Source organism: Berghia stephanieae, chromosome 1 (assembly GCF_034508935.2).
Source record: "Berghia stephanieae isolate SIO BIC M18660-M18661 chromosome 1, UCSD_Bste_1.3, whole genome shotgun sequence".
Classification (NCBI taxonomy): domain Eukaryota; kingdom Metazoa; phylum Mollusca; class Gastropoda; order Nudibranchia; family Aeolidiidae; genus Berghia; species Berghia stephanieae.
In genome coordinates, this window is record NC_088360.1 from 93213207 (window position 1) to 93238588 (window position 25382).

At 40.1% G+C, this 25382-nt stretch overlaps 1 protein-coding gene across 1 annotated transcript; it reads right to left on the reverse strand.

The window, feature by feature from the left end:
- Positions 1–10829: 10829 nt before the first annotated feature.
- LOC144962398 (tRNA (guanine(27)-N(2))-dimethyltransferase-like) lies at positions 10830–25348 on the reverse strand. Its single transcript, XM_078895300.1, has 8 exons — positions 25200–25348; positions 15591–15685; positions 15032–15272; positions 14569–14778; positions 14169–14359; positions 13480–13558; positions 12258–12737; positions 10830–11911 (listed from the first exon to the last, which is right to left on the reverse strand). Exons 1-8 carry the CDS (start codon positions 25304–25306, stop codon positions 11791–11793), a joined length of 1524 nt encoding a protein of 507 aa, XP_078751426.1. The 5' UTR covers positions 25307–25348; the 3' UTR covers positions 10830–11790.
- Between the last annotated feature and the right edge of the window lie 34 nt (positions 25349–25382).

Below are 25382 nucleotides of genomic sequence, written 5' to 3' on the forward strand. Positions count from 1 at the left end.
TGAAATATGGGCAACCTGGGTTCTCTAGTGCTTTTAAAATCTTTATACACTGGGACTTGGCTTTTGTATAAGCAAAACTTTGTACATCTTGGACCTAAAATTTTTACGCAAGTGTCTCTGATGCTACCCCTACCCCCTAAAATTCGAAAATCAAGCAAAATTGGAAATTTTAGTAGTCGAGCTTAAATGACGTCATTGTTTAGACGATTATCTTGTGCCTGTTATGTTTTATAAAATTATTTTAAAATATGTCAAATTCAAATAATTGTATGGCCAAGAAAAGGGTAAAAGTAAAATAGTATATTTTCCCATATTCTATGCGTTTTGAGTTTTAATAAAAATTAATTACATTCTCACTGAGGAAATACAATACGAAGTAAGTAATTTTATGTTTCTAAAATACTTTTAAAGCTTCAGCAAGAAAAGAAACTTAATATTAATACAGTAGAACCTCCCGATAACGACATGCCACGGGACCGAGTTTTTATCTTCTGCCTGTTTGTTCTTGGTTATTTATAATTTAGCTTATGATATCTTTAGGTTATGATTTTGATTTACATTTGTACTATTTTTGTTAGATTGCTTGTTTTTTTGTTTCAGCGGTCTCTCATATAACCTCAATTGTGTTGGAAGAGACCTAAAGCAACAAACAAACAAACAAACAAAAAACCGAGTTTTTATGTCGTTATTTAGAGGTTTCCAAGATGGCGGACAAAGTGGGCATGGTAAGGCCCGCGGTACCAGTTTTTATTAACCACGCCACAACAGTACCATTTTCCATGCCATGCAGTCGTTAACGCCCGCACTTAAGTATCCGCCAAGGGCCATACTCATTGGTCGGTAAACTCGCTTTCTCATTGGTTGGCAAAACTCGCATTCTCATTGGACCTAATGGTGGTAAAAGGGGCATTCTCATTGGTTCAAGCAGGAATCGTTTTTATAAACTTTGAGTACTCATACTCGGTATTTTTAGTATCAGATATCTACGAAAACTGCCGAAAATTACCAAAATGATGTCGTTATTCTGAGGTTTTATAAAAAAGTGCATCGTTATTTGGAGGTGTTTTTTACCGATCTTAAATAGAAAAAAAAATCCAGGACCAGGGGGTCAATGTCGTTATCAGGAGGTTGTCACTATTCGGAGGTGTCGTTATCGGGAGGTTCCACTGTACATCAAATACCAGAAGTTTTCAGTTGAGTGTCTCTGAAGCTGCCCCTATCCCCTAGATTAAATAGATCTCCTAAGAGACTACATTTTAAAAGTTGACCTTTGAAATTAATTTTATTTGCCTATTTCCTAGCAATGACTATCCCGCACAAATCTTTGGGCCTTTTTTCGCTCACGAAGTGCCCAAATTCGTGACAAAATATGGGACGAAGCTGTTTTGTATATGCTATTTTGAAAAATAAATTACCACGCATTTTATCAATAAATATGTCTGAAATTTGGCACACAATTAGTAAAGATGTCATTTTAGATTATGTCAAGCGACAAAACTTTTGAGATTACCACAGCCGTTAAAAACAGATGTTTGCTCTTTTGAGTGAAATATTTCTAAAACTATCAAGAGCAGAGATTTTGTCGCGAATAAGGTTATAGTATAGATGCACATTTCATCTATTTATGTTTCAAATTTCATCGGAATATGGTAAGTACAGTCCACTCCGGATAATTGCAACTTTCGGTTAATCGCAACATTTCCCAAGAAACGGAATTAATTCTATATAAAAGTCACTGGTTATTTGCAACAAACTTCGGTTAATCGCAACACATTTTTGCCCTCAAAAAGTGGTAAAATCAAGAAATCAATGAAACAAAATGTCATATATAAATATCATCATGTATGAAATCCGTGACAGGTTGCAGAATCGAGAATGAACGGGATTTAATGCAACAGTAGTCTTGTTACCACTCTATTAGATTCAAAAGAGGGCGGGACTTTTCAGTGTGGGTTTGTGATATCATCTGTGGCCATTAAATAGGAGGGGAGGGGGCTGGGCATAATCTTGACAAGTAGACAATGACAGTTGTAATGAGAGACATCCTTTGTTTTGGGATTGACAACTGTGCATCCTGTCCAGCGAGTTTGGTGAGAGCTTATTGTCTCTCACCACGGCTAATCTCTTTCACTCTTACAAATGTTGAGAACAAAAGAATGCATGTTTATCCAATCTGAATAAGATGTTGGCTTACATTATAGCTGCTTTTGGTTGACAAATCTATACAGGGTTGCCATATGGTTTTTGTTTCAATAAAATTGTTCTGTGGTGGACAAGGAACAACATTTGCATCAACTGGTTTAAGTTTACCATATATGTGTGAAATGTTGCACTAGTGGACAGGGAACTCAACTTCGAATACTTGCAACTTCGGTTAATCGCAACATTTTCGCTGATTTCAAGGTGTTGCGATTATTCTGAGTGGACTGTACTTTTCACGTATTACTGTTACCAATCAGAATTTCCTCTGAAAAATGGTTTTGGAAAACTAAATATCAAATTACAAGTTATTATTACAATGCAATAACGACACCGCCCGGGACCATAAAATTATGTCGTTATTCCAGGGTTTTCAAGGTGGCTGAAAAGGGGGGTGTTAGACCCGCCGTAATAATCAGGCCTGTAAAAAATATTGTCGGAACTTTTTGAACGAAAATAGACCAACAGGACAAAAATATGGATTAATTAATAAACACAACACAGATGTGGCACGTCAATTGACTAGTCAAATCATGTCACTTTCCCCAACTCATTTATAATACAATAATAAGCTACTCAATGTCATTTTACCCCCTTTTTGTCTTTGTTAAAGGAAAAAAAGAATTTTATTGATCATTTCCCTTTAAGAAAGGAAAATATTCTCATACAGATTTTTAGTTTTAAAACGGCTGTAATTTTTTTTTTTCCCATTGGTGGATTTTTCGTGGAAGGCTCAGATCATGGTCTAGTTTCATCAAAACAAAAATTATCTTGGTACCAATTTCTTCCAGGACAAATCCTAAATCTACTAGACTATTAGGGCCGTGAAACATTGCCTCCCCTGGACTGGTGGATTCAGTCCACAGCCCTGCCCTGCCATTCTTCCATCCCTTTATATAGTGTGTACTTCGTCATTTAAACCTTTACATTCCTTGTGGAACATAAGCTTCAACAGTACATCTCCACTGTATTCTGTTCTGTGTCTTCTTCTTCATCTGTCCCCAGGACATTCCAGCCATCTTCACCTCTTCCTCACAAAACCTCCATGTAATCTTTGGCCTCACAACTGAAGGTTCCAGTCTAGTGTATACTTGTTCATGAAAAATTTCATTTGAATTTGCCTGGGCACTTTTGCTGAGTGGGAAACATTCAAAATTCAAAAAGATTAATTTTAAGAGATATTTCTTTTTAAAATTATATTTCCAGTATAAATAAAGTCATTGTTAGACTTTAAATATAATGCTTATTTTGTAACAATCCTAGTGTGTTCCTTTTGGCAAAGATTTTAGAGCACTGTTAGTGTGGAACTCATAACTGGATTCAGACTAGCTGTTGGCATTGGATCCCCCTCTCCTCTTGGACCCATATCAGTCCACAGCCTTGCTACCTTTTTGATCCTCCAAATTCTGGGTGGGGTCTTTTCATCCCACAGAGGGCAGGGAGGCACTTACTGGGTCTTCTACTCTTTTTCCAACTTGTTTTCTGTCTTTGTCTTGGAATGAGATTACTCGTTTTTGTCCTGGCCCTGGCGGAATCCTCGCTTGGAGGGAAACTGTCAAATAGTTTTGGGAGATATTTTTCTCCTTGTAAATCATCTCTGATATATACAGTGCAACCCCTGGATAACGACATCGTCGTTATTCCGGGGTTTTCCAGATGGAGGAAAAAGGCGTGGTGAGACTGGTGCATACATAACAATACGATGTACGGACCAGTGCCTGAGAGAAGACTCATCCCAACAATGTTAGAACGTATATTTCTCCTGTTTACAAAGGGTATACCAGTTATGCTTTAACTCTCGAATGTATATTGTCATTGTTTTGATCGTAAATAGTACTCAAGCACCATTTAATATAACTAAGAATAAATCAATTGTCAATGTGATAATACTGTACAAGAGCACAGGTGCACACTTCGAGTTTTGATTTTAATTAAAAATTCATGCGATACTGCTGTTGAGTTTTGAATAACAAAATTTTTATTTAAGTGCACTAAAACTTACAAGCACTATAAATTAGTAGATCCACACCTTGTGATACTAAAATACAGACCCCCCTCAAAAAAAAAGAAAAAGAAAGTTAAACGAAAAACCAACAAGGAATTAACTACAGTAATATCAAATTTGGACTGATGTTTAGAAAAACAACTAATTTTTAAAATGAAAATGATAAAGTGAAAGAGGCAGTTATTGTTTTCCCAGCTACTCCAACATATTATTGTTTTGACTGCACAATATGGGATGAACTCATGTCTGATAACATGTCACTGGACGAGTGGGTTGATGTTGTCACGTCTTATATTCATTTCTGTTGTGATTTGTGCGTGGACACTAAAAGGATTAAAATATTTAACAACAACAAACCTTGGGTCAACAAACGAGTTAAGTTATTTATAAATATGAAGAAAATCGCTCATATGAGTGGGGACAAAAACAAGCAGCACGAGGCAGAAAAAACAATTAAAGAGGGTAATTTATGAAGAAAAACGTAAATATAAAGATAAAATGGAAACAAACCTTAAAAATTCAAATGCATCGCAGGCGTGGAGGATGATTAAAGAAATGGGTGGCGTTAACAACAAAAAGACAGATTTTAACAATGACACACATATGAATATCGAGGAATTAAATAAGTTTTACTGTCGATTCGACACCATTGACAACGTACTTTCAAAAATTAATATCATAACAAAAAATACGTCTCCTCCGCCAGAAATCGAAGAAGAGGCGGTCATCAATGTTCTTAAATTATGTAAAAAGAAAAAAGCACCAGGTCCAGATGGACTTAGTGGGGAACTCATTTCAAACTGTAACAACCAACTAGCTGTCCCTTTCTTGCCTATTTTCCAACGTTCAATAGATGAACAGAAAATCCCAATTATATGGAAAACATCGACTATAATTCCAGTACCCAAAAAGAATCCACCAACTCAGCTGAATGATTATAGACCTGTTGCTTTAACATCAATTATTATGAAATGTCTGGAAAAGATTCTGAAAAGAGAGCTGTTGCAATTTATATATGACCAACACATACTTGATCCATATCAGTTTGCCTACCAACAAAATCTTAGTGTGGAAGACGCACTCCTCACAGTGATGCATTCAATATCAAATCACTTGGATGTTTCACCCGCCAACTACTGCCGAATCCTATACGTCGATTTTTCGTCTGCCTTTAATGCCATGAAAACCAACATATTAATTAGTAAACTGCATGCTCTAAACCTTCCCCATTACCTCATCAACTGGTATAACAACTTTCTCATCGATCGCCCCCAACATGTCAGAGTAGGCTCAAATATATCATCAGTAAAAACTCTTTCAAACGGATGCCCACAAGGGTGTGTAAGCTCACCTCTACTTTACATCCTCTATACAAACGATTGTGTGGCTAGCTTTGATAACTGCCAACTCATCAAGTATGCTGATGACACCGCAATACTCGGCCTGCTCAATGATTCCGTCTCCGAATTTAAATACACTGAGCAAGTTAGTAAATTCAGCAAATGGTGTGCTGATAACTGTCTAGAGCTCAATGTAACAAAAACAAAGGAACAACTGTTTGATCACAGAAAAATAGGAAAAAGAGCAAGACAAATAACAAAAATTAACAATCAGGCGGTTGAAACTGTTGAAACGTTTAAATACCTTGGTGTAATTATAGATAACAGTCTAAGATTTGAATCGCACACCAACAATGTCATCAAAAAATGTAACCAGCGCTTGTATATACTCAGAAAATTAAGGTCTTTCAATGTGAACAGAAAGACCATGATACAAATCTACAAGTCATTAATATTGAGTATCGTTTCGTTTGGCATCACAACGTGGTATGGAAGCTGTGGAACAAAAGAAAAATCCAAACTACATAGAACCCTCAGAGAGGCTTCAAAAATAATTAACACAGACCTTAGAAGCCTTGACACAACTTATATTAATGCAGTTGAGAAGAAATCTTTTAACAATATCAACGAAAAGAGGCATCCGCTGAACGAAAAATTCCAACTTCTGCGCTCCGGAAGACGGTATCTAGAAGCAAAATGTCGGACAAATCGACATAAGACAACCTTCATTCCAACCGCCATAAAATTAATTAACAAATCTTCTGTGGAAAAATGAGACAACCAATGAAAATAACGAGAAGCAGTGTCGTGAATCATCATCATCGACATTGCCGCCGTCGTTATCATCATCATCATCATCATCATCATATATCGTAGTCATCATCATCATCATCATCATCATCATCATCATCATCATCATCATCATCACAATCATTGCCATCTTCTTCTTAATATAAGACACTATATTTATAATATGGTTATCTGCTGTCCCAGCAAATATATCGTATCGTTCTATCTGTCTGTGTGTGTGTCTGTGTGTATGTATATATGTATGTATGTATGTATGTATGTATGTATGTATGTATGTATGTATGTATGTATGAATGTAGGCATGCATATACGATGATATGCTGGTTTGTATGTATGTCTGCATGTATGTATGTATGTATGTATGTATGTATATGTGTTTGTATGTACGCTCATTTCTTTTGTATACACGTGTAGAAACAATGTGCAAGCGTGTATGGCTGTGTCTGTATTTGTAAATGTGTTGATGTTCATACCATGAACCAAACTGAGCATTGTTTACCTCACATGAATTGCCTTTCATTTGGACAATAAAGATTATTATTATTATTATTATTATTATTATTATTATTATTATTATTATTATGAGACCATAAATCTCCATAACTCCGCCATTGCCGGTCCCAAGCCCGGATGAGAAAGGAGGAGGGTTAGGCGTAGGGCCAGCAACTCCACCCTGGAAAACACAAGCCGCTACAGAAACGTCGACGAAAGAAAACCCAATTACTATTGTTCTGGGAGAGGAAGGGTCTTTGCGACACATGACGCTTTGCAGTGAAAGCCGAGAGGAAGCTACAAGGCCGACTTTCCTTCTTTCGACCAGAACCATCAACGTCGGAACATGGAATGTGAGGACCATGTATGAGACGGGAAAAACCAACCAAGTAGCAGCAGAAATGAAAAGCTACCACCTCACACTGCTTGGAATCAGTGAGACCCGTTGGACCCAGTCAGGGCAGAAGAAACTGATCACAGGAGAGCTCTTACTGTATTCCGGGCACGAGGAAGAGAATGCTCCACACACAGAAGGTGTGGCACTCATGCTGTCAAAATCTGCACAGCAGGCCCTGATAGGATGGGAAGCACACGGACCGCGAATTATTGGAGCTTCCTTCAGAACAAAAGTGAAGAAGATCACAATGAATATAATAGTGTTATGCACCAACAAATGAATATGACGAAGAGGTAAAAGACAGGTTTTACAACAGATTGCAGAATGTCCTGGCCAAGTATCCAGAGAAAGATGTGAACATTCTCATGGGTGACATAAACGCAAAGATAGGAACAGATAATACAGGGTTCGAGGAAGTGATGGGAAAACATGGACTGGGAGTAATGAACGAGAATGGGGAGAAATTTGCAGACTTCTGTGCTATGAATAACCTGATCATTGGAGGTAGCACTTTCCCCCACAGAAGAATACATAAGGCTACATGGGTATCACCCGACCTTGTTACCGAAAACCAGATTGACCACATCTGCATAGCTAAGAAATTCAGAAGGTCCCTGGTGGATGTACGGGTGAAAGGAGGAGCAGACGTTGCATCGGACCACCACCTGGTTGTAGCAAGGCTGAAATTAAAACTGAAGAGAAATTGGATGGAGAAATTGGATGGAAGCAATGAAAAGAGAGAAGTACAATGTCAATTTGTTGAAAGATCCAGATACCCGAGGAAAATTCAGCCTGACTTTCACCAATATGTATAAAGTATTAAAAGATCAGTTTTTGGAAGAGAGCAGTGTGGAAGATGATTGGCAGAAAGTGAAAGAAGGACACAAGACAACCTGTCAGGAAGTGCTTGGGCCGATGAGACACCACCATAAGGAATGGATTTCAGCCAAAACACTGCAAAAGATCCAGACAAGGAAGCAAAAGAAGGCAGCCATAAACAATTGCCGGACAAGAGCCACAAAGGCAAAGGCACGGAAAGACTTCACAGAAGCCAACAGAGAAGTTAAGAGGAGTGCAAGAACAGATAAGCGCGAATACATTGACAGCCTGGCGGAAGAAGCAGAGAAAGCAGCAGCCAGCAACAACATAAAACAGCTGTATGACATATCAAAGAAACTGTCGGGGAAAAGCAACAGGCCCGAGCGACCAGTCAAAGACAAAGAAGGAAACACCATCCTGGGAAAGGAACAGCAACTAAATAGATGGGCTCTTCACTTTGAAGAGCTTCTGAACAGACCAGCTCCATCGAACGCCCCAAGTATCAACCCAGCTGATACAGACCTTGACATCAACTGTAGACACCCGACTAAAGAGGATATCAGGAACGCCATCAAACTATTGAAGAATGGCAAGGCAGCTGGGCCAGACAACATTCCCGCAGAAGCTTTAAAGACGGACTTAAAAACGACCACAGAAATGCTTTATCCTCTCTTCAAGAAGATCTGGGAGGAGGAAGAAGTACCAACAGAGTGGAAGGAAGGGTACCTCGTCAAACTGCCTAAGAAAGGCGACCTCAGCAATTGCAACAACTACCGAGGAATAACGCTTCTGTCAGTGCCAGGAAAAGTCTTTATTAGAATAATCTTGGAGAGAATTAAAAGTGCTGTTGACCCTCTCCTTCGCGACCAACAGGCTGGCTTCCGCAGGAATAGATAATGTGTCGACCAAATTGCAACCCTAAGCATCATAGTTGAGCAATCCTTGGAGTGGAATTCCCCGTTGTACATCAACTTCGTTGATTATGAAAAAGCGTTTGACAGCGTGGACCGGGAAACCTTATGGAAAATACTCTGCCACTATGGGGTTCCAACAGAAATAGTCAGCCTGATCCAAAGTTCCTACGAGGGAGTGACCTGTCGAGTAATCCATGGGGCACAACTGACAGATAGCTTCAAGGTGAAGACTGGAGTCAGACAGGGATGTCTTCTGTCACTCTTTCTCTTCCTTTTGGCGATTGACTGGACAATGAGGTCAGCAGTGGCAGGTAGGAGAAATGGGATTCAGTGGACATTGTTCGACCAGCTCGACAATTTGGACTTTGCAGATGACCTGGCCTTGCTGTCCCACAATCACCAACAAATGCAGGACAAGACAACAGAGATAACAGCAAAGTCATCACAAATCGGACTCAGGGCCCATGAGGGTAAAACAAAGGTCCTCGAAATAAACACCAATAGTAAAGAACCAATCAAACTGCACGAGAGCGAACTGGATGAGGTTGACCACTTCATGTATTTAGGCAGCATATTAGATAAACGGGGTGGCACAGATGCAGACGTAAAGGCAAGAATTGGCAAGGCGAGGGTAGCATACTTGCAGCTTAAAAACATCTAGAGCTCCAAGGTGGTGTCAACCCAAACCAAAATAAGAATCTTCAATTCAAATGTCAAGTCAGTCCTTTTGTATGGAGAGGAGACCTGGAGGATCACGAAGACCACCACTGGAAAAGTACAGACCTTCATCAATAGCTGCCTCAGAAGGATCCTCAAGATTCACTAGCCAGACAGGATCAACAACGCAGACCTGTGGCAGAGAACATCTCAAAATGCCAGCAGAAGACGAAATCAGACGCCGCCGATAGAGATGGATTGGGCACACCCTGAGGAAGCCAACCAATAACACCGCTAGGCAGGCGCTGAGATGGAACCCCCAGGGAAAACGGAAGAGAGGGCGGCCTAGAAACACCTGGCGGCGGACATGAAGAGGATGGGACACACCTGGGGAGAGTTGGAGAAGATGGCCCAGGACAGAGGAAGATGGAGGACTGTTGTCGACGGCCTATGCTCCACTAGGAGTGACGGGCATAAGTAAGTAAGTATAAATCTCCATAATTGGACATGGCATTGCCTGATATCAGTTAACCTCAACTGACCTCAGATAGGTAGCTAACAGGTAATGGGGGGGGGGGGGAGAGTTTCATCCACTGATAACCTTCTTTTGTTGGTTCCATATGCTCTCACATTGATTCCATGCAGTGTAGTTAACATGCGTTCTGATTGGTCGGTTACAAAGTGATCTCATTGGAAGGGGGAAAAAAAGGGTTTCTGATTGGTTAAGAGTATTAGATGATGCTGGTCTGATAACAAGCATTGGTATCGACTGCCAATTATTGTTATAACAATGTCGCTAAGCAGGGGTTTTACTAAAGAGTATGTCGCTATTTTGTTTTTTAAAATTACTAATAACCTATAGCAAAAAAATCAGGACCAGAGGTCAATAACGCTATCCAGGGATTAGCATTGTCCCGAAGTTGCATTGTAGTTATATTTTCTGTCTTGAATATTATGATTATAAACATTTGAGTGTATTCCTCGTAGTGGGGACCTGTGCTTGTGTCTGGATGAGACATTTAGGTGATATCAAACCCAAGTACACTGATGGTGTGCTCTTGGAATTCACTTTTGTTCCATATTTTCCTTCGTCTTACTTTTTCTTGTATGCTTTTAAATGTGAATCTAGAATTTTTTTACCATCCCATTTTCTTCCTTTAAAACCCCTAAAAAAACAAACAAATAGATTGCCATAGTGATTCTTGTAGTTGACTTTAATCATTCAACTCAAAATATGCCTTTGCAGTAGTCAAGATCTTAAATCGTTAATTTTAAGTACATTTTTTTATGTGCAAGTCATAATCTTTACACAGTGCATAATAGAAGTTGTGAACAAGCAAATCTTGAAATCACAGAAATCTCAATTTCTGTTGTAACCCCTATATTTTCATAAAATTGACAACATGAATATCTCAAACACTTTTAAAGACTAACATGGAATCTCTATCTAATTGGGCAGTCACTTGTGAGTGCAAAATTCTATTACCTTTTGTTTGTTTTGAATGGAAACACAAGCTGCCATAGCTCTCCCTGTGGCATTAAGGGTTACGCATGCGTGTGTGTGTTTGTGTCTAAGGGCTGTGTGAAGCATGCTTGACCAGAACAAGACCTCTCTACCAAGTACCACTGGGAGACTGGAGAGGCAGTGATAGCCTGAGGTTGTTACTGATGCGTAAAATCAAACAAGCTATTAGGGATGGGGTGAGTAGAAGGGTGAAGCAGATAAGTGAGGAATTATAGTGATTCTTAGATAAGCAAAATAGGGTATGGAGAAGTGCCAGATGAAAACAGAAAATAAAAAGTCACGGGGTCAGTGCCAAACTCAGCATCCTATTGACACGACACCCTCCGCCTGGCAGAGAGAGAGGACAGCGAGCGGTCGCACAAACGACTATCCAGCCACACAATAATATGGCTTTCAAACTTGATATATTACATCCCCCCAGATGTTAGATCTGGTTTCATAGTTTCAGAATTTTTGCTGCCCTTATAACACTGTATAAACAGGAAAAAATCTCATTTCATGGGGCTTATGACTCAAGGCAAAAAAATATTCTGACATTATATAATGTTCAGTAATACTTATGCTGAGTGGGCTTTTAATTCTACCAGTTCTTTAAAAAAAAGTTGTTGGGTTAATACAAATGTGATCCTATTCTATGATAAAAGTTTATGAAGCTGATCCACATTTGCTGAGGTTCGCACGGCACAAGGATCAAAATGTGTTCGACTTGCTTTGTATCCAGACTGTTGAAGGATGGCGATAACTTTATCAATCCTGGAGATTAAAAGAAAACTAAGTGTTTGAGACTGAAATTGATATTTGTATAATTAGAATAAGAATATTTAAAAAAAAAAAATAATGGGGAGAAAATCTCACTCCTTATGGCTCTTTATGAACCATTTTTCATGTAAGTGTGATGGATCCTTAAAATGGTCGTGTGGATATGACAAAGAAAAAAGTAATCTTCACAGTGAAAAGAATGCAGTTAGAATTCCACGTGATGTTAAAATTTTAGTGCTTCAAATCCGTGGTGGTGCATGTCAAATACCTCTGTGAAAAAAAATCAACATTTTAAAGTTAAAAGTAACGTTTAAAAAAACTAAGCAAAATCTTGACTTACTTTGGAAGATTAGCTACTTTTAGTTTGTTGACATTATAAAAGAATGGAACATTTGATGATTGACAGAGCAAAATCTGTTTCTTATCCTTTCCAAGTTCTGTTTCCTTCCGCATTTTCTTGACATCAACAACTGAACTGTCGTCTGTTGGTTTCCTCTTTTCACCACCCTCTTGGCTCATGCTGTCTGTCTTTGAATTGGCTGTGTCTAACATTGTCATTCCCTCGTCCAAATTTGATTGACATGGCAGTAATTCAGAATTGTGACTGTTGTTATTTGAATTATGTTCAGAATCTTTACTTCTTTTCCCACTAGAATTCTGCCCATCAGACGTTGATGAACTTGATTGCTTTCTATTTTCGCTCCCAAAGCTTTCAGATATAAGCAATGAAACGACATCAATAAAATGACTGCTCATTTCCAAGTCAGCTCCAGCCTGTTGAATCTCACATACGAATTCATGGTCGAAAATTGCTCCTTTCCTAAAATTAGAGGGAAAAAGCAATCATTCAAAATTTACATTTACTTGAAATATCCTCATCAGAATATGAAGACTATCACATACTGATCCATTCTCCTAAATGAGCCTTTCATAATGTCATGTTGCTCGCACCAAGTAACAAAAAGCCTGCAGAAATTTCTGACCACTAAAAAAAAGCCTGCAAACAAATTAAAGCGTTTAATACTGACCAATTGAGAATGATGCAACAGTTACCTAAGTGAGTAAATATGTATCTTTTGGTACAGGGGAAAAACTGGCAAGGTTTTACACTGGCTTAAAAAAAGCAGGCAATCCATCACCATGTAAGGTTATTCGACAACCATTATTCTCTTTATTCCCTATCGAGTATTTTTTTTAAATGAAAAAGGGGGTAAAAAAATTGGAGTTATATCTTGGTGATCAAAGCTGTTTGATTTTTTGTGAGGGGGGGGGGGGGGGGGGGGTTAAAATAAATGTGTTTTGTTTTGTCTGATGATCTTCAACATTTACAAATCTATATTTTCAATATCCGAATTAACATATTGTGAAAAAATTAATATCACAGTTATGAAAAATGAATCATCCTGTACTGTATGTGATTCTTGTCATACATGCCTTGGTTGATCTTAACACTTCAAATATTGTTGTCTATCTCCACCCCCGAAAACAGAAAAAAAATCATTGAGAGACAAAACTAATCTTTTGTGTCTAAAATAGATTAGAGAAAAGATCTTATGTCATACCACATCGGTCCTATTAAGACAGCTGTTTTTCCGGGGTGAGCTTGTTTACATTTACATGGCAACTTGCTGTATGGATTTTCTGTTGTCAAAATTAAAAAAAAATATATTAGCAATACTAATCTCCAATGGATACGATAGGTTTCTAAAAAACATAATGACAATAATGTATGGAAATGAGCGGAGTAATGATCAAAAGCTAAATTAATTCTTACTATCAGGATTCACGACCAATGTTTGATAATATCTATTGGAACTAAAAAAGGAAATTTCCAATAAAAATACTTTCTCATTCAGTCAAGCACACATTAAATAAACAGATTCAAACAAATAAAAAATAAATACGATGCAACCTGGATACAATAAATCACGAGGGTTGGTTGTCAGATTTCTTTGTATACAATCTTTTGTTGAAAGCAGAGTGCTATTAGTAATGTTATTAATATAATAGAGAAAGGATATTTTTTTTAAAACCACAAACAAACAAGTCTTCATCAACAATTGTATACTTATAATAAAACCATATAAAGGATTTTTAATGAATAAGTTAAATCAGAGTGGCTTGTTAAATAAAAGCATTCATTAAATTTCAACTGAACTTTCACTTACTCTCCAAATTTTGACATTCATTTAAATGGCTATTTTATTTTTTAACTTTAAAAAAACAACTTTTAAATAAAATATTGTCTTGCCTTCAGGTGCTAGTTGAATCTCCATAAAAACCCGGTCTTCACAAAAGCGACAGTGCATCAACTGCACCACTTCATTAAGGGCTGCTTCACTCCTTACATGACCTCTGCCTACTTTAACACATATCAGTAAGTAATCTTCAAATGACACAACATACTGTGGGATAATTCCTTTGTTACATCTTGCAGCAGCCCTGGAAATTACAGAGACAAAAATCAAATCATACTTAGATTGATAGTTTTTTAAAAAATAAAGTCATTTGCATTTTTTCAAAACTGTCTAGAAGAAAGCATAGCAAACACTCTAAATTATAAAAATATGCGTACAGATATATCTAATTAAGCCAATACTTTAAATGGAAAATATTCAATATGAATGTACTATTGAATTCTTTTCACTTACAGCGCCATTGAAGCCAACACAATTCTGGCAGCCATCTCTTTCCAGTATTCAGTTTTGATAACACGGGCAGCATACTGTCTCCGTATGACATGCGGTGATCGCCCAAAAGCTGATACGTCGGAAACCACAAAACAAACAACCCCACCATGACTCAAACTGTTAAAAGCAGCATCTATGTATTCTGGACAATTTTTGTATGGACTCAGGAATCTGAAAAGAAAGAGTATGCAGAACATCTTGTAAAAATGAGTAATAGTTTTAGATTGCGGAATCCAGTATATTGTAATTTTTCACTGTCCGTCTGTCACAAACAATATCAATAGACAACAATTCAAAATAATGGACAACTTCCAGATGAAATAAATAAATAAATAACCAAATTAATTAATCAGAATTTTAAAAAAGAGTCTGACCTACAATGACACAGTAATTTCAAATTATTTAAAATATAAATATGACTAACATGAACTGAAAAGCTTCCATTGATAACAATGCTCTAGCTTCAGCCTGATACACATGTACTTCATCCTCATTCTGACTTTGGAATGGGTCCCCAGGAACACGGACAGAATTCAGAGTTATTTCAGTTGCATCAAATGAATTTGCATGAATGTTGGATATCAGTTTTGAGAGCTCATCATGATCTGCCATTGACACATGCACTTGTGTCTTGAGATGTTTTTTCCATTGAAGTCCAGCTATTCCTGTCGATATGAGCAGATTAAATTATTATTATTAGAGTTTATACTACTGCTGCCATATATATATAAATAAAATATGGATGAGAATTATGAATATTAATAGACCGAATTTCACAATTTGATAAAAACTGGAGATTATAACATGTTGATATTCAATGGCAATGTTCATTAGCGACCTAAGATTTTGTGATGCTCATGATTTTGGTTTTAAAAGTACATTGTTATCAATTATTATTGCCCAAATCAACTACGAAACATCACATGATTCTGGTGATATAGAATAGGGAAATGCATTCCTGGAGGATGATAACAATCACTCACCACTGGCTGCAAAAGAATCACAAGCTGCAATGTAAGAAGTCTTTCCTCCCTTTTTAGATTTTACTAATGCCCCTAATGTAGCTAAAGCAAATTCTCTGAAATGGAGAAAAAAGTAGTTGAAAAAAAAATGCAAATTAATACAATCTAAATAAGAAAAAAAAAGGGTTAGGTTTAATGTAGCGCAATATCCACTTAATGTGCTTGAAGTGCTTCACATGGGAGATCCCATGTCAACAACACTGAACATATAGGACGAGACATAATGCAATACTACGACCACACACATCAACATATCATCACTATTATTACAACGTCATCCACAACCTCATCATTACACCATCAATACTGCAACCACCTTATCATCATTACTACCAACTCTACAGTACTACAGCAACCACAACCACATCATCATCAAAACTATTACAAAAACAAAGACAACATCACCCTCATCATCATACTCAATATACTAAACATTTTATTTCTTGGGAGGACTTCCGTTTTTTCATAACACTAAAGAGGGTTTTTAAAAATTATATATATATATATATATAGTCTTTTACAAAAGAAACTAGACACCTGATTGGAACAACTAAAAGGCCACATACATGTTTGGAACTAGTTTTCTTTTGGTGTGTAAATTATTGAATTTGTATAAACCATTGTAAAGTCCCAGATATTTAAAACCTGCATTGAAAATCGATTTTGCACTTTTGAGCACACAAGTGAAATCATCACAGACGACGCATTTCAGTATTCTGTATGTCCACCGTTAGATTGATCAACGCCACAACTCTTTGCCTCATTGATGCTGTCAGGTGATGGGCTGTTTCTGCTGAGATATCATTCCAAATTGTATTTATTTTGACGAACAGTTTATCAGAATTTGTACAGCATATGTTCAATGATATTCATGTCAGGTAACACAGGAAGATCACCCTTGCACTTGAATTGTTTAGGAAAACAGATATTTGTCGAGCTCTATGTGATGTGGAGTTATCATGCTGGAATATCACTACTTAATTATTCTGATTCCGAATAAACAGGACTATTTTTTTCAAGATTAACTCTGATGTATAAGTCTGAGCTGAGCCTATGGTTGATACGTATTAGCTTAGTTTTTCTACCACTTATTAGCACTCCCCACACCATTACAGACTCATATACTTGATCTGTTACTTCAATGATAGACTTTTGTCATTGAAACATTCACCTCGATATCGATAGGACGAAATCCAAATCCGTTTGTCTCTAGAATCAACTTCAAAAAGTGATTTGTCTGTAAATAAAACGCTGTCCCACATTTTCTGATCCAAGCCCTGGTGTTCATGTGCTCATCTCAGTCAAGAAATTTTGTGCAAAGGGGTAAGCTTTGGTCGAAACACATTTGAAACCATGCTCACTGAGCGTGAACAACTGGTGTGGCAACTGCTGCGTAGCAACGCTTATGTGAAATAGTATCTGAAATGTATATTTTATGTGCACATTTACAAAATGTAACTTTGGTACTGATACGTTTAGCAGCCGACATCTGCTCCTCATGTGCGTCAAAAGAGGCATGCAATACATCAATATAAATTATAAAGACAAATGTGTCTAATTCTTTCAATTTCTTTTTATTCTGAACACTCTAAATGCAGTACTTTGGAGATAACAATGTTGAACCAATAAAATATAGGAAGCCGCTATTTTCATCGTACGGTGAAAATAGTCTGTCATGCTATTTTCACCATACGGTGATAATAGCCTGACCGTGTGTAGGAGGCTATTTTCACCGTACGGTAATATCTTGGTGAACGATTTTCACCGTACGATGATGATAGTGTGGGAGACTTTTTTCACCGTCCCGTAATATTATGGTGGACGATTTTCAGTGTACGGTGATAATAGTGTGGGAGACTTTGTTCATTGTACCATAATATTTTGGTGGACGATTTTCACCGTACAGTGATAATAGTGTAGGAGACTTTTTTCACCGTCCCGTAAATTTTGGTGGACGATTTTCACCGTACGGTGATAACATTGTGGGAGACTTTTTTCACAGTACGAGTAATATCTATGTGGACGATTTTCACCGTACGGTGATAATAGTGTGGTAGTGGTAGACTTTCACTTCAGCGTATGGTTGCTGCTTCTTATGGTTCACACTATTATGTTATGACGATCGACCCAATCAGCAAAGTCCGGTCCGCATTCGTGCACCGTCGCGAACCCGCCCGGTAGCATCGTCACAACACACCTTTCGACTAGATGCTCTGCCGTTTCGGGTTCTTGCCCACAGCGTGGACATAAAGGACAGGAAGTTAGACCCCACTGATGTAACGCACCGGCCGTTAGGCAGCTCCTCGACCGAAGCCGATTCGCAGCTACCCAGTGTCTCCTCTTACTGGTATCAAAGCCTGGCAACTTCTCACCAAGCTTAGAGGAGTGTAGGTCCCCGCCCCCACGAGGGATTGAATTCGTCCAAACCGACTTCCATCTCGTATGTGCAGCTCTGTCCGTAGTCAGGGATTCTGCGTACAAGGGTTGCCGGGACTTATTTCGGCTCGAAACGGGGGCACCGTTCATTATGCGCATGAGAGGGGTATCCCCATTCCCTCTCTCTTTGATCTTACTCAGCCAGTTTCCCGTAATGGTCTCCCTCCGGACATCGGGGGGCTGGATCGCTGCCATCACCGGGCCCCATTCTCTAGGGGTTGTTGCTAGCGTTCCCGACACTATGTGCATCGACTTGCGAAGTTTTACATCCACCTTCTCAACGTTTCTGCTTCTACCCCACACTGGAGCGCAATACTCCGCGGTGGAATAGCATAGTGCCAGGGCGGATGTTCTCAGGAGCGCTTGGCTAGCGCCCCAAGTCGATCCCGCCAGCTTCCTCAGAAGACTATTCCGCTTCTCTATCTTCCGGGCAACCCCTTCGAGATGAACCCGATAGGTAAGGCTGCGATCCAGCGTCACCCCTAGGTATTTTGGACGCGGCTCATATGGGAGTGGCTGGTCCCCGACTAGGACATTCAGTTTACGGGTGTGCCAACCACTGCATAAGTGAAATGCAGTGGCCACGGTTTTTGAAGTGTTCATCTTCAGGTACCACTTGTCAAAGTAGGATTTGAGTCTGGTGACGTCCTCGCTGAGTACGCTCTCGAGACGGGTCCACACTTTACTCTGAGTAACGAGTGCCCAGTCGTCTGCGTATCCCAGCCTCAGGGAGGAAGTGTTCGGCATATCGCTAATGTAAACGTTAAACAACATTGGCGCAAGTACCGATCCCTGAGGGACCCCATTCTTCAATTTCCTAACTTTGCTCGTGGCGTCTCCCAGCGCGACGTGGAATTGCCTTTCCCCTAAGATCGAAGAGAACAACTTCAAGGTCTTTTTGCACCTTATGATTTTTGCAAGTTTGAGCATTAACCCATCGCACCAGACCGTATCGTACGCCGCTGATAGGTCTATAAACACAGCACCTGTTTGCTGTTTTCTCTCGAACCCGTGCTCAATATGCTCTGTAAGGGCAATGACCTGCTCCGTGGTGCACCTCCCTTCCCTGAAGCCTGCCTGCTCAGGTGGCAGGGCAGCGTCTAGGACCGGCCCCCATCGGTTTAATAGAACACGCTCCAACAGTTTGTAAAGACAGCTCAGCAGCGATATGGGTCTGTAACTGTCTGCCTCCTTCGCCGGCTTCCCTGGCTTCAGGATGGCAACTATCTTCGCATGCTTCCACACTTGTGGAAGCTTTCCGTTTGCAAGGATGTCAGACATTGCCTCTGCTAGCCAGGCCCGTGCCCTGGGGCCCAGATGCGTCACCATATCGGGATATACACCATCTATCCCAGCTGCTTTGCCGTTCTTCACTTCGCTAATGGCTGCACCCACTTCTCGGGGACTGAACGGGGCCGTCCAGTCCGACTCCTCCGCAGGTAGCGAGTCCAAAATCGTACGGTACGCCTTGCGGACACCGCGCTCAAAAGCCTGATTAGGGACCCGCTTGCTACGGTTCTTAATATTCTTGGCAATTGTGTCTGCCTCGCATTCCGGTGCAGCCTTCGCGAAATTCCGATCTGGGTCCAATTTCTTTATCAAACGCCAAGCGTGGCGGCTGGAGTGTGTAAAGTCGAGACTTTCCACGGTCTCCTGCCACCGTTGCTTCCTTCCCTCTGCCAGAGACTGGAGTAGTCTATCGGCTGTGTCCTGGGACTGGGTCTGCTGGTACTCTCGGTACAGCTCTTCCGACTCTGCTGTCCAGCAAGGGGTGTAGAATTTCCGTTTGCCCCGTGGAATAGAGCGTTGAGCGCTCTTAACCAGTAGCCTACTAAATCTGGTTATATTCTTGGACTTGGGAGGAATGGCAGGGCAGACCTGCTCGATATAGGAACTGAATTCCTCCCAGTCAGCCTTCCTGAAATTCCATCTGCAAAGTGGGAGAGACTGCACCCTCGGTATTGTCACCCCAGCTGTGACAAGAACCGGCCTGTGCTGGCTATGCGGAAAGTCCCCGAGGACTGTCCGCTTCACCTGCAACGGTTCACCGTTCGCGCCTTTTGTTACGAGGGTGAGGTCTGGAGTATACTCCTTCTTATGGCGGGTACCCCGGAAGGTACCCTTGGCTGTAGGATCGTACACTAGGTGTAGATCATTACAGTCCATCCATGAGCGGAGTTGTCTTCCTGCCTCGTTGCAGTCTCGGTAGCCCCATTCGTGATGGTGGCTATTAAAGTCTCCCAGACAGATGGAAGGATGGCTGACCACCGGTACCGGTGGTGTAGTCCAAGTCGCTCTAGGTGGTTTGTAAATATTATGCAAACACAGTCCACCTACTTCCACGGAAATTCGGTTCACCCCATTGCTGTCCGTTACGCTCTCAATGACCCTTACCTTCGATGGCTCTTTAGCGTAAACGCTAACCCCTCCTTTGAGCCTCGAAGTGTCCTCGCGTTGGACCACCGTATAGCCTGGGATCTGGAATCGGGAAGATTGCGCGCCTGAATAAAGGTGGGTCTCCTGTAAAAGGAGGATATCAACGCAATGAACGGCCAGTAGCTTTGATAAAAGCTCATTTTTTGCCATACTCTGGCTCTCGACGTTCAGGGACAATATACGCGTCAGTTCGCCATCCCCGCCGTCGCATTTTCCAATCGGCAGGCCGCGAATCGATTGATGCATGGGACGTTTGCTTTTTTCTCGGACGTGCCGACGACCCGGGCGACACGAACGCGGTATTATTTGGCTAGGCGGCAGACCGCTTCGCCATTGACGGGACTGTTTGGGACTCGACATAAGGACAATAGTGTGGCGCCCGGGATAGGGCTGCTATTCGGGCACCGGGTTTGGATCAAATTTAGTCACACACCGGGGCGAGCAGCTCATGTGGCTCGTTGGCTCGATACCCGGGATGGTCTCGTGACGGTCGACCGGGATTTACACCTTTGCCCTCCCGTGTGCCTCAAGCCCCCTCACCAACTGCAAGGTAAAGATCCACGAGGGGCAGCGTATGGTGATAATAGTGTGGGAGACTTTTTTCACCGTACGGTAATATCTTGGTGGACGATTTTCACCGTACAGTGATAATGGTGTGGAAGGCTATATTCAGAGTAAGGTGATAATAGTGCGAGAGACTACATATATTCATTATAATGGTGTGGAAAGCTATATTCATCGTACGGTGATAATAGTGTTGGAGACGATTTTCATCTTACGGTGAAAATAGCCTGACACACTATTTTCACCGTACGGTGATAATGGTGTGGAAGGCTATATTCATTGTACGGTGATAATAGTGTGGGAGACTATATTCACTATAATGGTGTGGCAGGCTATATTCACTGTACGGTGATATAGTGTGGGAGACTTATTTTCACGGTACGGTAATATCTTGGTGGACGATTTTCACAGTACGGTGATAATAGTGTGGGAGACTATTTTCACCGTACGGTAATATCTTGGTGGACGATTTTCACCGTACGGTGATAATGGTGTGGAAGGCTATATTCAGTGTACAGTGATAATAGTGCGCGAGACTACATATATTCATTATAATGGTGTGGAAAGCTATATTCATCGTACAGTGATAATAGTGTGGAAGACGATTATCATCTTGCAGTGAAAATAGCCTGACACACTATTTTCACCGTACGGTAATAATGGTGTGGAAGGCTATATTATTCACTATACGGTGATAATAGTAGGGCCGACTATTTTCACCGTACGGTAATATCTTGGTGATAATAGTGTGGGAGTCTATTTTCACCGTACGGTAATATCTTGGTGATAATAGTGTGGGAGACTATTTTCACCGTATGGTAATATCTTGGTGGACGATTTTCACCGTACGGTGATACATGTGGGAGACTTTTTTCCCTGGGTGGGGTTCCTGACCTCCCATAGTGGGCAGGGAGGTACTTATTGTCTCTTCTATCCCCCTTTATCTGTTTTCCATTGGCTTTGTCTTGGAATGAGATTACTTGGTTTTGTCCTGTCCCTGGTCGGATGTCCTGGCTGAGAGGGAAACAGTCAAATGTATAGTTAGTTTTGGGAGATGATATTTTTTTTCCTTGTAAATCATCTCTCTGTTATAAATAAAATAAAATAAATAAATTCCCTTTATTCATCCCACAGGGGAAATTTGTCTCTAGAGTCTATTCCAAGGGAAGACTGGAATAACCCAGGAACAGCCGCAGTGCAGCGCCGCAAACTGAGCTAGGGCGAGGTGACTTGCTCAAGGCCACACGCAGCGGGTAATCGAACTTGGTACCTTTCGGGTACGAAGAGAAGAACGTACTGCTGAGCCACGCTGTCCCGTACGGTAATAATGGTGTGGAAGGCTATATTATTCACTATACGGTGATAATAGTGGGGCCGACTATTTTCACCGTACGGTAATATCTTGGTGATAATAGTGTGGGAGGCTATTTTCACCGTACGGTAATATCTTGGTGATAATAGTGTGGGAGACTATTTTCACCATACGGTAATATCGATAAGGGCGTATTGATAATATGAACTGTATTATGTTTTGTTTACGTGTTATATATAATTTGTAAACATTTGAGTGTATTCCTCTTAGTGGGGGCCTGTGCTTGTGTCTGGATGAGACTTTTTGGTGATCTCAAACAAAGTACTTTGATGGTGTGCTCTTGGAATCTACATGTTTCCTATTTGAACCAATTCCCCTTTGTCTTACCTTTTCTTGGGTGCTTTAATTGTAATTCTAGAACTTTTTACTTTCCCATTTTCTTCCTTTTTACTGGCGTTGATATGACCTAATGTGTTGCAAGCGCAGTAAAACCCTTAAAAACAAACAAAACAAAACAGACTTTTTTCACCATCCCGTAATATTTTGATGGACGATTTTCACCGTACGGTGATATATAATAGTGTGGGAGACTGTGTATTTTCACCGTACGGTCATATCTTGGTGGACTATTTTCACCGTACAGTGATATATGTGGGAGACTTTTTTCACCATCCCGTAATATTTTGGTGGACGATTTTCAGCGTACGGTGATAATAGTGTGGGTGACTTTTTACACCATCCCGTAATAATTTGGTGGACGTACGGTAAAGATCATCCACCAAAATATTACCGTACGGTGATAATAGTGTGGGAGACTTATTTTCACCGTACGGTAATATTTTGGTGGACAATTTTCACCATACGGCCTGACACACTATTTTAACAAACTTCGCGGCATTTGTCTGTGTTGAACCCATGACCTCAAGAAGTCGGATGTAGCGGCTTAACCCATAGAGGCCCGGTGTTTACTAAAAAAAATTCCCCTGAGGCCCAGTGTAAGGGGCATAACTCTTAACAAAATAATACCAACACAAAGTTAAAAAATTATTAAACGAGCACCAAATGATATAAAATTATAATTTTAATTCCTTTTTATAGCCAGATAAATTTGCTTTCGAATGATATATAACATGACATGTTTTGATTTCAATAAATTGGGAAAAAAAATATTAAAAAAAAAAACTCGTTCCCCGCACCCCCATTCCCGTCATTTTCGTCAATCTCGGACTCCGATTCAGTGTCAGAATCACCTTGATCGGGTGCTAACGCCTCGTCTTGTCCATCCCCACCATTGTTTACATCTTCTCTTTCTAGTTCGATATCGCTTTCATTTCCAAAATCCTCTTCATCTTCTACACCACTCTCCAAAACATCATTTCTAGCGCCACGCAACAAACTCGTGAAGTACGGGAATGCCATTTTTCTGAATTCGATTACTCACTTGCTATCAACGATATAAACGTGCGGTAAAAAGGAAACGGAAATAGAACGATCGCATTACGTTTACGATGTTTCCGGTTTAGAATAAAACGAAGTGATTCGTTGCAATAACAAAGTAAACATGATCCGTTTTTTCTCGGGGGCCGCGGGCGATGACGGGCGATGCGGGCCTCAACAGTCGCGGGCGACTCCAGGGGAAGCGGGCCTCTATGGGTTAAGATAGACATAGAGATTGAAATCACTATTTCTCGAGTTGTGAATAGCTCATACTCATACAGTAGAGCCATGCCCTCCCCGGCCAGGTGTTGTTGTTGTACCAGAAAGGTCGCGTGTTCGAGACCCCGTCGCCGCCACGAAATTGGAAAGCTTCATCGGTAACTGTAACCAATTCTGAATCCGCCATCCCGCCTGTATTATTATAGCTTTGGGAGGCCTTCCGAAAGCTCATCATGCCAAATATTCGCTCCTAAGAAAAAATACAACCTAGTACCTTTGACTACCCCTAATAGGAAAAAAACAAAACAAAAACAACCCTAGGACTGCTTTGCACTGCCTTTCAATACCTCACAAATCAAAATGGCGGCCGAGAATCAAAACAATGGTCAAATTCAAATTAGGAAATTTTTAACTTTCACAAATCTATAAAGGTCTGTTCTTTATGATGACAAATTGAATAAATAAACGTCTGACAAAAGGTCCAAAGTGAAAATACAAATTGAAAGAAATGCTATAACTATAACGAGGAGCTTTCAGGAGGCCTCCCTTGTTCTCGGCAAACTTTTTCTTTTTTTTAAAACTGGTCTGCACGCAGGAAGAAAATGATGTCGGTTCGAATTCTAATGGTCTGGATGCAGAGGCACATACGTCAGAGTTAGTATCCTGGCTTCTGATTGGCTAAACATACGGTGAAAATAGTCTGTCAGACTATTATCACCATACGGTGAAAATAGCCTGCTAAAACACTATTTTCACCGTACCGTAAAATATATTGCAAACAATAAAACAAAAACAAAGGCAAAATGAACCGCTAGATCAATTGCAAATAAGAAACAAACTTATCACTATCAGTTTGCAGTCTACTACTCACTACTGCAAATAACGAAAAGGAACAGAAACTATCTGCAGTACTACTGAAAAGAACAAAAACTGCGATATGCAGAAATATATTGCTAATAGCAGACAACCCACTACTCTGCAAATAGAGGTAGCCAAAAAACAAAATCCTATTTCTCTGTCTCTATGTCAGTCTATCACTATTCAATATCATCATATGTAGTAAGAAAAAAATGAAAATGGCAAGGCAATGGCAATGGTCGTGGTCGTGAGTTAGTTGGTGTGATTTTTTTCAAGTTAAAAGACTTCAAATGGAAATCAAGCATTACCGGAAAAGCTGTAATTTACTATTGAATTGTTTGGCTTTCATTTTGGGTTCGTTTCCAAAGAAACCATCAACAGTGATTCCCATTTCTTGAACTCGTGAACTGTTCATTTTTTTTCTGTACAGACTTTTCAAATGTGAAATGAATCTTTGGTAAGTGATGAGTAAACAATGTATCTGTTGACAG

What these genes read in the sequence shown, in the direction of transcription:
- LOC144962398 (XM_078895300.1), bottom strand. Translation starts at nt 25,306, where the DNA reads ATGAACAGTTCACGAGTTCAAGAAATGGGAATCACTGTTGATGGTTTC. An exon ending in GATTCAACTAGCACCTGAAG is followed by an intron (nt 13,559 to 14,168) that starts GCAAGACAATAT and finishes TTTTGACAACAG; the next exon opens with AAAATCCATACAGCAAGTTG. An exon ending in GTCTTAATAGGACCGATGTG is followed by an intron (nt 12,738 to 13,479) that starts GTATGACATAAG and finishes CTCTAATTTTAG; the next exon opens with GAAAGGAGCAATTTTCGACC.